General features: G+C 36.9%; 1 protein-coding gene across 2 annotated transcripts in view; it reads left to right on the plus strand.

Annotated features, from left to right (window-relative positions):
• NUP205 (nucleoporin 205) overlaps window positions 1-13,302 on the plus strand; it is a 79,947-nt gene that overhangs the window by 45,732 nt on the left and 20,913 nt on the right. Inside the window, exons 24-31 of one of the 2 annotated variants that reach the window (XM_072777340.1) lie at window positions 260-409; window positions 1,198-1,269; window positions 1,619-1,776; window positions 2,281-2,361; window positions 3,358-3,549; window positions 4,094-4,361; window positions 4,451-4,549; window positions 10,692-10,754. In XM_072777340.1, coding sequence (XP_072633441.1) covers window positions 260-409; window positions 1,198-1,269; window positions 1,619-1,776; window positions 2,281-2,361; window positions 3,358-3,549; window positions 4,094-4,361; window positions 4,451-4,549; window positions 10,692-10,754 — 1,083 coding nt within the window. The remainder of the gene's footprint in view (window positions 1-259; window positions 410-1,197; window positions 1,270-1,618; window positions 1,777-2,280; window positions 2,362-3,357; window positions 3,550-4,093; window positions 4,362-4,450; window positions 4,550-10,691; window positions 10,755-13,302) is intronic. The other variant, XM_072777341.1, reaches the window with a different exon arrangement.

Genomic DNA, 13,302 nt, shown 5'->3' on the forward strand with positions numbered 1-13,302 from the left:
TAATGGAAACTTGATTCTCTTTTGTTCTTCGTTTACTTTGGCTCATCTTTTATAGACATATGTTTGCTTATTTTTTCTCTCTTAGCATCTGTTTTTGATTTTTAAGTTTTCTTACAGAGTGATAAATTATTTTGATGACAAGTTTCATAAATTATTGAGTGTGTTACATGGGAAAATATCTGATGAGTTATGGAATTTACATCTGTTATGATTCTGTATTATTACTCTGTGAAACTAAGCTTATGTATTTAACTTGCAGAATATGAAATGTCTATGCTGAACCAGATGTCATGGCTAATGAAGACTGCCTCAATAGAACTAAGGGTAACTTCTCTGAATCGTCAACGCTCACATACCCAGAGGCTCCTACACCTCCTACTGGATGACATGCCTGTGAAACCATATTCAGGTCAGCATGCTGGCGTTTGTTTTATTGTGCTGCTGACTGGTCTGTGTGAATGCATGCACAACAATCTTGTGCTTAGTATGTGATTATAGACCAAATAGGTTCTTTCTCTCTTTAGAATTTTTTCCTTAAAACACAAAATGTCTAAATCACCCCATAATTGCCATTTTATTATTGTTTGAAGCATCCACATTCTGCTATAGTCATATACACAAAAATTCAGTGGAGTTTGTCACACTGAGCCAGCATGACCCAAGATATTTTATTTTATTTTTTATTTTTTAAAGATTTTATTTATTCAGAGAAACGCACAGAGAGAGGCAGAGACACAGGCAGGGGGAGAAGCAGGCTCCATGGAGGGAGCCAGACGTGGGACTTGATCCCAGGTCTCCAGGATTATCATGCCCTGGGCCGAAGGCAGCGCTAAACCACCAGGCCACTGGGGCTGCCTGACCCAAGATATTTTATTTATTTATTTATTTATTTATTTATTTTTCCAAGATATTTTAATGTGTATTATACATAAGCTTTCCTAATCATCTCATGGGTATGATTGGGTCCTGCCTCTTTGGGAGTTCTGATTATCCTCTTTACAATTGTGAAGTGGATCTCCTAAGGACAGAAAGAATTAGATGAATGTTGTTGGTAAGTCCTCACCATCTTTGCATTTCAGTTATCCATTTGCAGAGAGTTTGTTGACCTAGAAAAAGAAATACTTTATGTTTGTAATTTCCAAATAATTTTGACAAGTGTGTTCTTTTCCTGATCTGTTATTATTGATGCTCTAACAGATGGTGAAGGAGGAATAGAAGATGAAAACAGGTCTGTCTCAGGATTCCTTCACTTTGATACTACTACAAAAGGTAAAGCCCTTTGAACCTATAATGACTTTATAGGTATATATTAAATTGTTTAAAATTTCAAGAGGTAATTATTATACCTGTATCTGCAAATTCTCAACTGGTATGGAAAAGCTATAGAAAGGATTATTTGTCATTCATAAATTTTTTTTTTGTAACTAGGATGAATGAATGGGAAAAAAATGTTATTGCAAATGGATATATTAGAAATAAAGTCAAATTTATATTTCAATACAGTCTTCTGTTGCTGGACTCTTTTGAACATAGCATTACCTTTGGGAGGGGGCTGAGTACAGTGATTTGCTCTTTTCACTGTACCAAGTTAGATTGAACTACTTTTTTTTTTTTTTAGTACGCCGAAAAATTCTAAGTATTCTGGACTCGATTGACTTCAGTCAGGAGATCCCTGAGCCTTTGCAGTTGGATTTCTTTGATCGGACCCAGATCGAGCAAGTTATTGCTAACTGTGAACACAAGAATTTACGGGGACAGACAGTCTGCAATGTCAAGGTAAGGATTGTTTTGAAGTGTGTGCTTTATCAGGTACTTCTAACTTTGAGTCATCGAACAAAAATTAGAACCATACAGTTGTTTTCTGCTAAGGATACTGTTTTATTGAGCTGTAGTTTTCATTTTCAAATAGCTGGGAAATGAAACCGAATAGGCCACACTAACTTTACCTCTTATGAAGTTTCCCTATCACCTTCCTGAGAGCAGTCGTGCTGCCCAGCTATGGAATGGTTTTAGGTATTTAACTCTCTACCAGGTAAATGGTAATGGCCTCACTAATAGGAAGAAGATATCCAAGGCCACTTGTACCAGAGGCTTTTTGGTACCACTTTAGTGATGTGAAGGATACCTTAAGTTTTTGACTAGAAACTGGACAGTGCCACTTGAAGATTATACATAAAGGCATCCAAAACTTTTCCCAGTTTATAGTAATTGCTAGAGTTTATTATTCTGTCAGTGTCTGCAATGGTCTGATTTTTTTCCTCTCTTTTCTCAATTATTTAGCTTCTTCATAGGGTTCTTGTAGCTGAAGTAAATGCTCTTCAGGGTATGGCAGCCATAGGACAGAGACCGCTATTAATGGAGGTAAGCCCTATTGAGCATATGTTAGTTTTAACCTTTTAACTATTTAACTGCCAGTTAGGAGACAAAAACAAAAAATTGACTTATAGTTAGTTCATTGATTAGTAAACTACTTAAAATTAAACTTTAATGGAATCTTTTCATTTTGACTTTAAAACTTTTATAAACTAAACTGAAGTTAACGTCTAGATGCCAGAAGTAACTTCTTTTTCTGCTTGGCTGGTTAAGGATTTGCAACCTCTTCATGTTGTGTATTCTCTCATTCTCTGTCAGCGAGAGAAGACAGTCATTTGTCATCACAGGTGGGGAGTAATGGGTAAGAAGTCAGGTGGGAAGAACCACATACATGGAAACAGCTGGCTAGGCCACAGCAAGAGGCAAAGAAATAAAGGATGTGTCAGGGAGACATCCCCTTGACCTTGAGGTTTAGGTAACTGTAGTGCTCTAGAGTAAGTGTAAGTAGACAGTACCAAGAAAAGATGGAGTTAAAGAGCTCATTTATACCCTTACCACCTCTGCTTCTTGGCATGCATGTGGAAGGTTTCCAAAGTATACTATAAATGTATTCAGATTAACAGAGAGTGTTAAAAATATGACTCTGTTGGGGTGCCTGGCTGGCTTAGCTGGAGGAGCGTGCTATTCTTGATCTCAGGGTTGTGAGTTTGAGCCCTATGTTGGGTATAGAGATTACTGAAAAAAAAAAATAAACTTTTATTTATTTTTTGAAGCTTTTGTTTATTTATTTGAGAAAGATCACTCTCACGCACGAGTTGGTAGTGGCAGAGGGAGAGGGAAGAAGCAGACCTCCCCTCTGAGCAGGGAGACTGATGTAGGGCCTGATCCCAGGACCCCAAGATCATGACCTGAGCCAAAGTCAAGACGTTTAGCCAACTGAGCCATCCAGGTACCCCAATAAACTTAAAAAAAATAGGACTCTGTTGATAAAAAAATATTATTTGCCCATGTCTTAACCTTGTGATTTAATTTCTGTGGCTTTAGGAAATTAGCACCATACTTCAGTATGTGGTAGGAAGAAACAAATTGCTGCAGTGTCTTCATGCAAAACGGCATGTGCTAGAGTCATGGAGGCAGCTGGTGGAAATTATACTGACAGCTTGTCCTCAGGACCTCATTCAGGCAGAGGATCGACAACTGATTATTCGTGATATTTTACAAGATGTGCATGATAAGGTGACATACTTCTTAAATTGCTTCCTAAACTTCCTTACTTCCTAATTACTCCTATATTGCTGTACAAATATTTATATACCATTTAAACAGTTTGCCACCATCCTTTCTTTTCCCTTTTATTTTAGGAATAAATAGAGTTGTGCACTGTCAGTGTTACTAAGACTTTTCTTGAGAAGGGCTTCTGTACAGTAGTGGCTCTCAATCAGAGTGTGTATCAGAATTATCTAAGGAGCTTTTTTAAAATACATAGGGATAGATCCTACTCCAGACATACTGGATGGGACACTCTGGTGGTGAGCCATTTATGTGAATTTACATTAAAAATCTCTAAGGAATTTTGTGATAGGAATTCCTTCTGGTTAAGAACACGTGTTACCAGTGTCATGTTTAAATTTCTTTCTACATATTAGCTTTTATTTTCAGTGAACAGTGCCATTCCATTCTTACACTCTTATGGTAGTTGAAAAGCTAAATGCATATAAAACCTGTTAATGACTGTAGCTGAAAGTGGAGTCCTCATTCTGATTTGTCTTTCTGCTTTAAGATACTGGATGATGAAGCAGCACAAGAGTTAATGCCGGTGGTGGCAGGTGCTGTGTTCACCCTGACTGCTCACCTAAGCCAAGCCGTTCGCACAGAACAGAAGCAACCATTAGTTTTGGGACCCGGAGAGACCCATTATGCTTTTATGCTTGATAGTTCTTTCACCTCCCCTCCTCCAGCAGAGAACCCAATGGTGGGTTTTGCTTCTATTGGAGATTCTTCACTTCACATCATATTGAAGAAGCTCTTGGACTTCATTTTGAAGACAGGTTTTTCATCTAAGTGTCTTACAAATTACACATTTTGTATTTGTTTTAACTTTAATTTGAAAAAAGCTTTTTGCTATATATCTCCCTAGGTGGCGGATTCCAACGAGTGAGGACACACCTGTACGGCTCTCTGTTGTATTACTTACAGATTGCCCAGAGACCAGATGAACCAGATACACTAGAAGCAGGTAGAACTAGATAGATTTCTAGTCTTTCTGTTTTAGAGATTGGTTACTTTCAATTTTTAAAAAATCCCTTTTCCCATCTTTTGGCTAAGCAAAGCTGTAATAAATGAGTCTTTATGGAATCATTAAAAGCACCTACTCACAAGTCAAAGAAGAATGTTTAATTTTCTAAAATTAAGAAGATAGTACATGAGTACTATAAAAACAAACCCTCAGATACCACTTTAGCTTATATATATTTTTTAATTGCCTCTATTATCTCTGGTCCCACTGAACAATATGCTGTACTTAGTGTGTCCATGTCTTTCTTCGCTTTGAGTACAGCACAGAGCGTATCTAATTGAATCTTTTCAAATGACTCTTATTCCATAATACGGAAGTGTTTATTTCCCTACTTGCATTATTCATAGGCACTTCCATTGTTTACAGTTTTTTATTGTCACAAAGGTGCTGTATCAAATATTCTTTTATATGCCTGTGTATTTTTCAAGAAAAATCTTTCATGGTGAAATTTCCATCTGAAAGAGTATGCACATTTTTATTTTGGTAGGTTCTACCAAATGGCTTTCTCCCAGTTTAAAGTTTCATCAATAGTGTACATGTGTCTTTTTGGAGTAATGTGAGATTTTTCTTGGATAAATCCCAAGTAGAATTTCTCAGTCAAGGTAATACCTATTTAAAATACTGGCAAATTCCACTAAAATATAATTAGCATTTTTAATTAAGAGTAATAACCTGGACTCTTTGGTCTCTGGATATGAAAAATGTTTTTAGCCATTTAGTGGATGAGTCTATAATACTCTACAGTAGAGTTACTCTGTTATTTAAGAACTTGTCATAAGCCCCTTTTGGTAATGGACTCCTAGTACATTTCTGAGAACCTTTAAAGTATTTGCTATTTTGTACAGATTCTTAAAAACCACTCTGTGTGTAAGACCCAGATTATCTCATACTACTCTTTACTGGCTATATATTTTTACATATCTTTTTTAGAAGATAGTAATAGCCAAATGATCAGAGAAATTTTAGAAATGTCCTACCTACTTAAATGCACAAAAATATTTTTTAGAGTTATTAAATAATAGTTAAGAAAAGTTTTTTAAACAAATAGGAGTCTTTATAAGGCTAATGGTAATGGGAGATTCCATTCCCCTCCCCCCTTATTTTTCTCTTGGCTAAAATTTGGTAACATTCTATTTGCTAGAACTATGGCACAATCACCACTCAGCCACTAGGTGACACTCTACAACATGCTTTTTATAAGGCATTATCAAGATGTGATTAGTGTAGCGTGACCACAAATGAAAATTATCCTTTTTTTAAAATTTTCAAGTGATCTGTTTTTAGAGTTATTTCCTCCCTTAATTAGTTTTTTTAATCACTTAATTGCCTTTTTTTAAAGATTTTATTTAAAAAAAATTTTTTTTAAAGATTTTATTTATTTATTCATGAGAGACACACAGAGAGAGAGGCAGAGACACAGGCAGAGGGAGAAGCAGGCTCCATGCAGGGAGCCCGACGTGGGACTTGATCCCGGCCCCCAGAATCACACCCCAGGCTGAAGGCTGTGCTAAACCGCTGGGTCACTGGGGCTGCCCTTTAAGATTTTATTTATTTATTCACGAGGGACACAGAGAGAGGCAGAGATACATGCAGAGGGAGAAGCAGGCTCCCTGTGGGAGCCTGATGTGGGACTCAATCCCAGGACCCCGGGAGCAGGACCTGAGCCAAAGGCAGCTACTCAACCACTGAGCCACCCAGGTGCCCCAATTGCTGGTTGTTTTGACTCATTTTAAATAGCAAAGTACTTTATTCCCTAGATGCTAGTGTTTTTAAGTTTCAAATTAGAAGTATTAAATTCCAGGGGGCCTGAATGGCTCCATTGGTTCAGCATTGACTCTCTATCTTCATTTCAAGCTCCACGCTGAGCATGGAGCATACTTTAAAAAGAAATACATTAAAAAAAAAAAAAAAGAAAAAGAAATATTAAATTCAATAGATACTTATCGAGGACCTACTTTAAAAAAGAAAGAAAAAGGGATCCCTGGGTGGCGCAGCGGTTTGGCGCCTGCCTTTGGCCCAGGGCGCGATCCTGGAGACCTGGGATCGAATCCCACATCAGGCTCCCAGTGCATGGAGCCTGCTTCTCCCTCTGCCTGTGTCTCTGCCTCTCTCTCTCTCTCTCTGTGACTATCATAAATAAATAAATAAAAATTTAAAAAAAAAAAAGAAAGAAAAAAATATTAAATTCAATAGATACTTATCGAGGACCTACTTTTATATGTGTATGTGTATATTTTGACACTGTACCTACTATTTTGTTTTAAAACAGAAACTGAATTTTTAATGTTTATGTGCTTATTTTTCCATACCATTTTTCCTTTATTTTTTAAAGAGTTTATTTGGGGGTGCCTGGGTGGCTCAGTTGGTTAAGCATCTGCCTTTAGCTCAGATCATGATCCCAGGGTCCTGGGATTGAGCCCCACATCAAGCTCCCTACTCAGTGAGGAGTCTGCTTCTTCCTCTGCCTCTCCCCCCAGTTCATGCTCTCTCTCTCTCTCTCTCTCTCTCTCTCTCAAATCTTTTAAAAAAGAGTTTATTTGGGGGAGAGAGAGAGAGAGTACACATAAGCGGGAGGGGCACAGGGAGAGAGAGAATATCAAGCAGATTCCCCACTGACCACAGAGTCTGATGTGGGGCTCAATCCCAGGACCCTGGGATCATGACCTGAGCAGAAAACCAAAAGTTGGATGCCTAACCAACTGAGCCACTCACACACCCTTACTTTATTTTTAACATAACTATATATACTGGATAGTGGGCAGCCATTTTCCTTGTTTTGTATAAAAAGAATCTGACTTACAGAGATGAAATGACTTGCTTGTCTGTGACAGATCAGAATTTAGAATTCAGTTTTCTCAGGACACCTGGGTGGCTCAGTGGTTGAGCATCTGCCTTTGGCTCAGGGCATGATCCTGGGGTCCTGGGATCAAGTCTTGCATCGGGCTCTCTGCAGGGAGCCCGTTTCTCCCTCTGCCTATGTCTGCCTGTCTCTGTGTCTCTCATGAATAAATAAATAAAATTTAAAAAAAGAATTCAGTTTTTTCAATTTGTAATAGAATGTTGCTTTTCCTGACCAGAGCACCTCACATCTTCATCTATTTTGTTGTTTTCTTTTGCAATTTGTAGTTTTTTCCTTTTAATTTGATAGATAATACCTACCAGCAATATATTTGTAGCTCATGTGATAAAGGACTATTTTCTAGTATGTAAAGAGCACCTACAAATCAATAACCCAGTAAAAAAAATGGGCAAAGGATATGAGCAAACAGTTTAGGGAAATTCAAATGACTCTTAAGCATATAGTTAGCTTTCTGGAAATCGCTATAGGTAGATTCCATTGCTTCCAAGTGGCAATGCAGATCTGGGGAGGAACAAAAGCATATGTTCTTTGAGTAAAATTCTTCGAAGATTCTTAAATGTCTTTCCAGTTAAGACCAGTATAGTTAAAATCTGACATTGCTTTTGCATATGTAATCCCTAGGGGTTAGTTGACAAGCGTTGACACTGTGAATATCTCTTTGTCTATATTCTTTTCACCTTTTCTACCAGTGATCACTAAGAGAAAATATGGATAATTTGACCAGAACCTATAAATGTTTAATATGAAGCACCAGTATTCTTTTTTTTTTTTTTAAAGACTTTATTTATTTATTCATGAAACACAGAGAGAGATACAGAGATAGCAGAGGGAGAAGCAGGCTCCATGCAGGGAGCCCAATGTGGGACTCGATTCCTGGACTCCAGGATCATGTCCTGGGCTGAAGGCAGGCACTAAACCATTGAGCCACCTAGGCATCCATATATTCTTAATTTCTTTTTTGGCTTCTTAAACTCTAGTATTATAAAAATGCTTCACATTTAAAGACAAATTGATACTTACAAATATATACATTTTCAGCATATTTTTTATCAGGTAAGTGTTTTCAATAGAAGTTTATTTTATTTTATTTATTTTTTATTTTTTATTTTTTTAAATTTTTTATTTATTTATGATAGTCACACACAGAGAGAGGCAGAGACATAGGCAGAGGGAGAAGCAGGCTCCATGCACCGGGAGCCCGACGTGGGACTCGATCCCAGGTCTCCAGGATTGCGCCCTGGGCCAAAGGCAGGCGCCAAACCACTGCGCCACCCAGGGATCCCTAGAAGTTTATTTATAAAGCTAATTTATAAAGTTACTCTAACACTTTGGAGCAGAGGGGTGTAGTTCCTTTTCCTTTTATTTCTATGAGATTAGCTTTGTTTGAATGTTCTATTATAATCTCAGTTAAATGGATTATATTGCTTTTAAAAGTTTCATTAATATCTTTTCATTTTCTAGAAGCTTATTTAATTTATACCTGATATAGCTATATAGAAGGTATTGTTAAAATACTTAATTTTAAAATTGTTTAAATTCTTGGGATTTTAAGCACTATTATACAAAGTTTTCTCATATGTTCTAAATCTTTATTAGGATTTGAGAGAGGGCAGCCCGGGGGCTCAGCGGTTTAGTGCCGCCTTCAGCCCAGGGCCTGATCCTGGAGACCCGGGATCGAGTCCCATGTCAGGCTCCCTGCGTGGAGCCTGCTTCTCCCTCTGCCTGTCTGTCTCTCTCTGTCTCTCTCTGTCTCTCTCTGCCTCTCATAAATAAATAAAATCTTAAAAAAAAAAAAAGCTCACATGTGTGTGCCCATGCATAAGTTGGAGGAAGGGCAGAGGGAGGGAATCTTTAAGCAGACTCCCTGCTGAGTGCAGAGCCCAACACAGGGTTTGATCTCAGGACCCATGAGATCATAACCTGATCTGAAAGCAAGAGTCTGATGCTCAACCAACCGAACCACTCAGGTGCTCCATGTTCTAATTCTTTTAAATTGGCTTTTCTTTTCTCTTAAATTTGGCAAGTTAATGATAGTTTTATACTTTATTTATAAGTAAACATTAAAAATTGTCCTAACAAGGAATGTTTTTCTCTGCTCATAGTTCTTTTGGGTTCTTGTGACCTTTGAGCAAAAATATTCTTGTTCTTTGTGAAACCATAATATCCATTCATCTTTTTTAAGAAGGAGGTTAGAAAAGACAATCTATTGCCATTATTAAATTTTGAGAATCCTGTTATGAGATTTTCAGTTTTTATGGTCTAGGCATTAGTGTGAGGTCTAGGCATTAGTGTGATCTGGCATTATAAATACACTTATAAGGCATAAAGTAGTGGGACTAAAAGGACTTCACAGAGCATCTTGCCTGTTGTTTACTCTTCTTTTGAGTCTGATTCCAATAAGTGACTTAAAAACACTAGTTATAGTTATGTGTGTGTGTATGTAATTAAGTGTAGGCTTTTTGCTCGATATGAATTTAGATGTACATTTCTTATCACTTCTTATCACCTGAGAACCTGGGGCTCCTGGGTGACTCAACTGGTTAAGCAACTCACTCAATTTGGTTCAGGTCATGATCTGAGGGTCATGAAATGAAGGCCCTGTATTGTGCCCCAAGCTGGGCATGGAATCTTAAGATTCTCTCTTCCCTCTGCCTCCCCCGACAACTCACACACATACATATGCACTTTCTGTCTCTCTCTCTCTCTCTCTTTCTCTCTCAAAAAAAAAAAAAACCCCTGAGAACCTGAGTAAAGTTAATAATGAGTTATTTAAAAAATATATTTAGCTTTTATTTTTTTTTATTTCAAAATACATACTGATTGTAGGAGATTTAGAACATACTAATAAACAAAGGGAGGAATTTAGACATTTTACCCTACTAAGAACTATCACAACATTTTGGTTATAGCCAGCCATCATTTTATATTGATTTATAATCTCCTTTTTCCCTCCACTCAGTATTTTATGAGCTTTTTTTCTTCATTAAATAATATTTTTAATAGCTCTATACATTTTGTCACTTTTGGAACACCATAATTTAGTTAGCCTACCCGTTTTTGGAAATTTAGATTCCAGTTTTTCATAATACAAATAAAAATCAGTAATCCTTTGGTGGTTGATTATTTTCACTTATTCTAAAAAGCAGAAAGTATTAATTGGATTCTTGTTTTCATAAGGGTTATATTCTAATAGAAATGACAACATATGTATTTATAAAACAGGAAATGTTAAATTGGATGATACAGACCAGATGTCAACTCACTTTTTCTGTAAAGGGTCAGATAGTAAGTATTTCAGGCTTTGCAAGCCAGATCCTCTCTGATGCAACTATTCATTCCTGCCATTATAGTACAAAAGCAGCCAGAGACTCCAAGTGAATGGCCATTGGTATGTCGCATTAAAGCTTTATAAAAACAGGTCAGATTTTGCCTCCGTTTTCACATCCCAAGTATAAATCATAAGAGGTAAGAGAAAAAGGGGGATCAAGACTTTCACTGGACTTTGCAGATAAAGATGTATTTAGGTAGAAATAAGTAGAGGAGGGCTTTTCAGGCAAGGCCCACACTAGGAGGGGGTAAAGAATAAGGACAATGTCCTGGATATAAGCAAGGGAGGAGGCTGATGGCAAATATAGTCAAGTAGAGAGAGTAGACCATATTGTTAATGACCTTGAAAATGAAATTGCAGTGTTAGAGGTGGTTGGATTAAGCAATCAGTAACCATTTTAAGTTACTGAGAAAAGTGATCTGAAGATGTTGATATTTAGAAAAGTTTGTATGGCAGTGATTTATAAGGTATGTTGGAAGAAGGGACAGTTTGGTGTTTTTAAGAAACTAGGTGGTTTCTAATGAACCAATTTACCCTTCAAAAATGAAGATTTAAAGTTCTAATTAAATTTCAGACTTAGAATTTTCTTATTTCTAGGTGGTACTGTTAATAAATAGTGTGTGGACTTGATCTGTTCACAGTTTGAAAACAAAAATCCAGCTATTTCTTTGATACCTAGCCTGGTTGTCTGCAAACCACTGCTTTCATTTTTCACTGTGAGACCTTAGGGATTCTTGAGGGGTATCTCAGGGGTATTGAGTCTGGAGTGATTTTTCTAGCTGCCCTCTGCCCTCATTTCAACCATGTTTGAAATAGGGAATTTGTGGCTAATGCAAACTATGAAGTGATGGCTTTCAGACTTTCACTCAGAACCTTTATTTGAACAGAATTTTGTGGCAATCCTAGGTGTAAAATAGAAAAGATGCCATAGCTCCTCACACTTTTTTTTGAAAACCCATCCAGAGGACATGTGATGGCATCCCTGGGGCAAGTTTCTGAGCTTTCTTGAAGTTGTCAGTCTGTCAATAATATTGGTGCTACTTTGCTAGATTCTTGGAGACTAGTGGTAGACAAAAGATAATCTGACTGTAACATAACCTGAGGTACTGGTAACTACTATGCAGAAAATATGATAGTACTGGGATGTGATGTATAGGGAGTGTTGGATGTGTTGAGAAAAATGATATTAGAAGCTGGAATGATGAAGAGGAGGCAGCCATGCTAAGACCTGAGGAAAACCATGAAAAAATCAAAGTGCAAACAAAGATCCTGAGACCAAAGTGGTAAGTTTCAGGGAAAGGCTCATGTGGTGGCAGCTAGTGGGAGAGGTGAAGAGTGGAAGATGAGGCTGAGAAGTAGATGGGACCAGATGGCCTAAGGGAGTGACATATTGAGAAAAGGAAAACCAGACCTTCCTTTGACACTATTTGAAATTAAAAATAAGTATAACTGAAATAAAATTATAGTAATAAAAATATTTTAGGGGAAAAATATTAAAACTCTGGAAGTTTGCCTGCTGCAAACTTTATAATGGAATGTCGGTCACAATGTGGATTAACTTTTGTTTTTCATAATTAAGCCTGTATCGTATTTACTTTCCATTCTGATCACTTCATCTCGAGAACTTTTCCCTGATTTTAAAACAGCTGCTATGTAGTAGTTGGGGAAAAAAAAGTCATGAGATTGGTTTCAATACAGGTTATAGCTTTATGTAATACATTTTTTAAACTTTCCTAGAAGATTTACATGATTATATCTTTAATTATCTTTGTTTTTTTTGTTTGTTTTGTTTTTTTTTCCTCTAGGGAAGATTTATTAGTCATACTCTTAAAAAAAAAACAAGAAAAATTTATCTTTCCATGCAAGGAGAGGATTAGTTTTTTCTTTTTTTCTTTTTTGTTTTTTTGGTGATGACTTAGAGCTGTGGAATGTCTTTTTTTTTTTTTTTATTGGAGTTCGATTTGTCAACATATAACACCCAGTGCTCAGCCCATCAAGTGCTCCCCTAAGTGCCCATCACCCAGTCACCCCATTCCCCCACCCACTCCCCTTCCACTTTAATTATCTTTGTATATTTAATTATCATCATACAGGATATACTTTTTCTTTTAATAAGTAATTCAATTAAAAATATAAATAAGATTGATTTTTTTTTGTAAGCGGATATTTATCGACTTTGTACCTGATTTTTTTTTTTTTTTTAAGATTTTATTTATTTACTCATGAGAGGCAGAGACAAGGCAGAAGGAGAAGTAGGCTCCATACAGGGAGCCCAACTTGGGACTCCATCCTGGGTGTCCAGGATTATGCCCTGGACCGAAGGTAGCGCTAAACTGCTGAGCCACCCAGGCTGCCCCTGATTTTTTTTTTAAGCCAGATTTCTCTTATATCTCAATAAAGGATGAAAACGATTTATTAGCAGAATAAATATAGGATATTGGTTCTCTTATAGTCTTATAATTCATCTTGATTTCTTTAAGAATAGCTAATTTGTCCTTTTTCTAT

This window comes from Canis lupus, chromosome 15 (genome assembly GCF_048164855.1).
Source record: "Canis lupus baileyi chromosome 15, mCanLup2.hap1, whole genome shotgun sequence".
In the NCBI taxonomy this organism is placed as follows: Eukaryota; Metazoa; Chordata; class Mammalia; order Carnivora; family Canidae; genus Canis; species Canis lupus.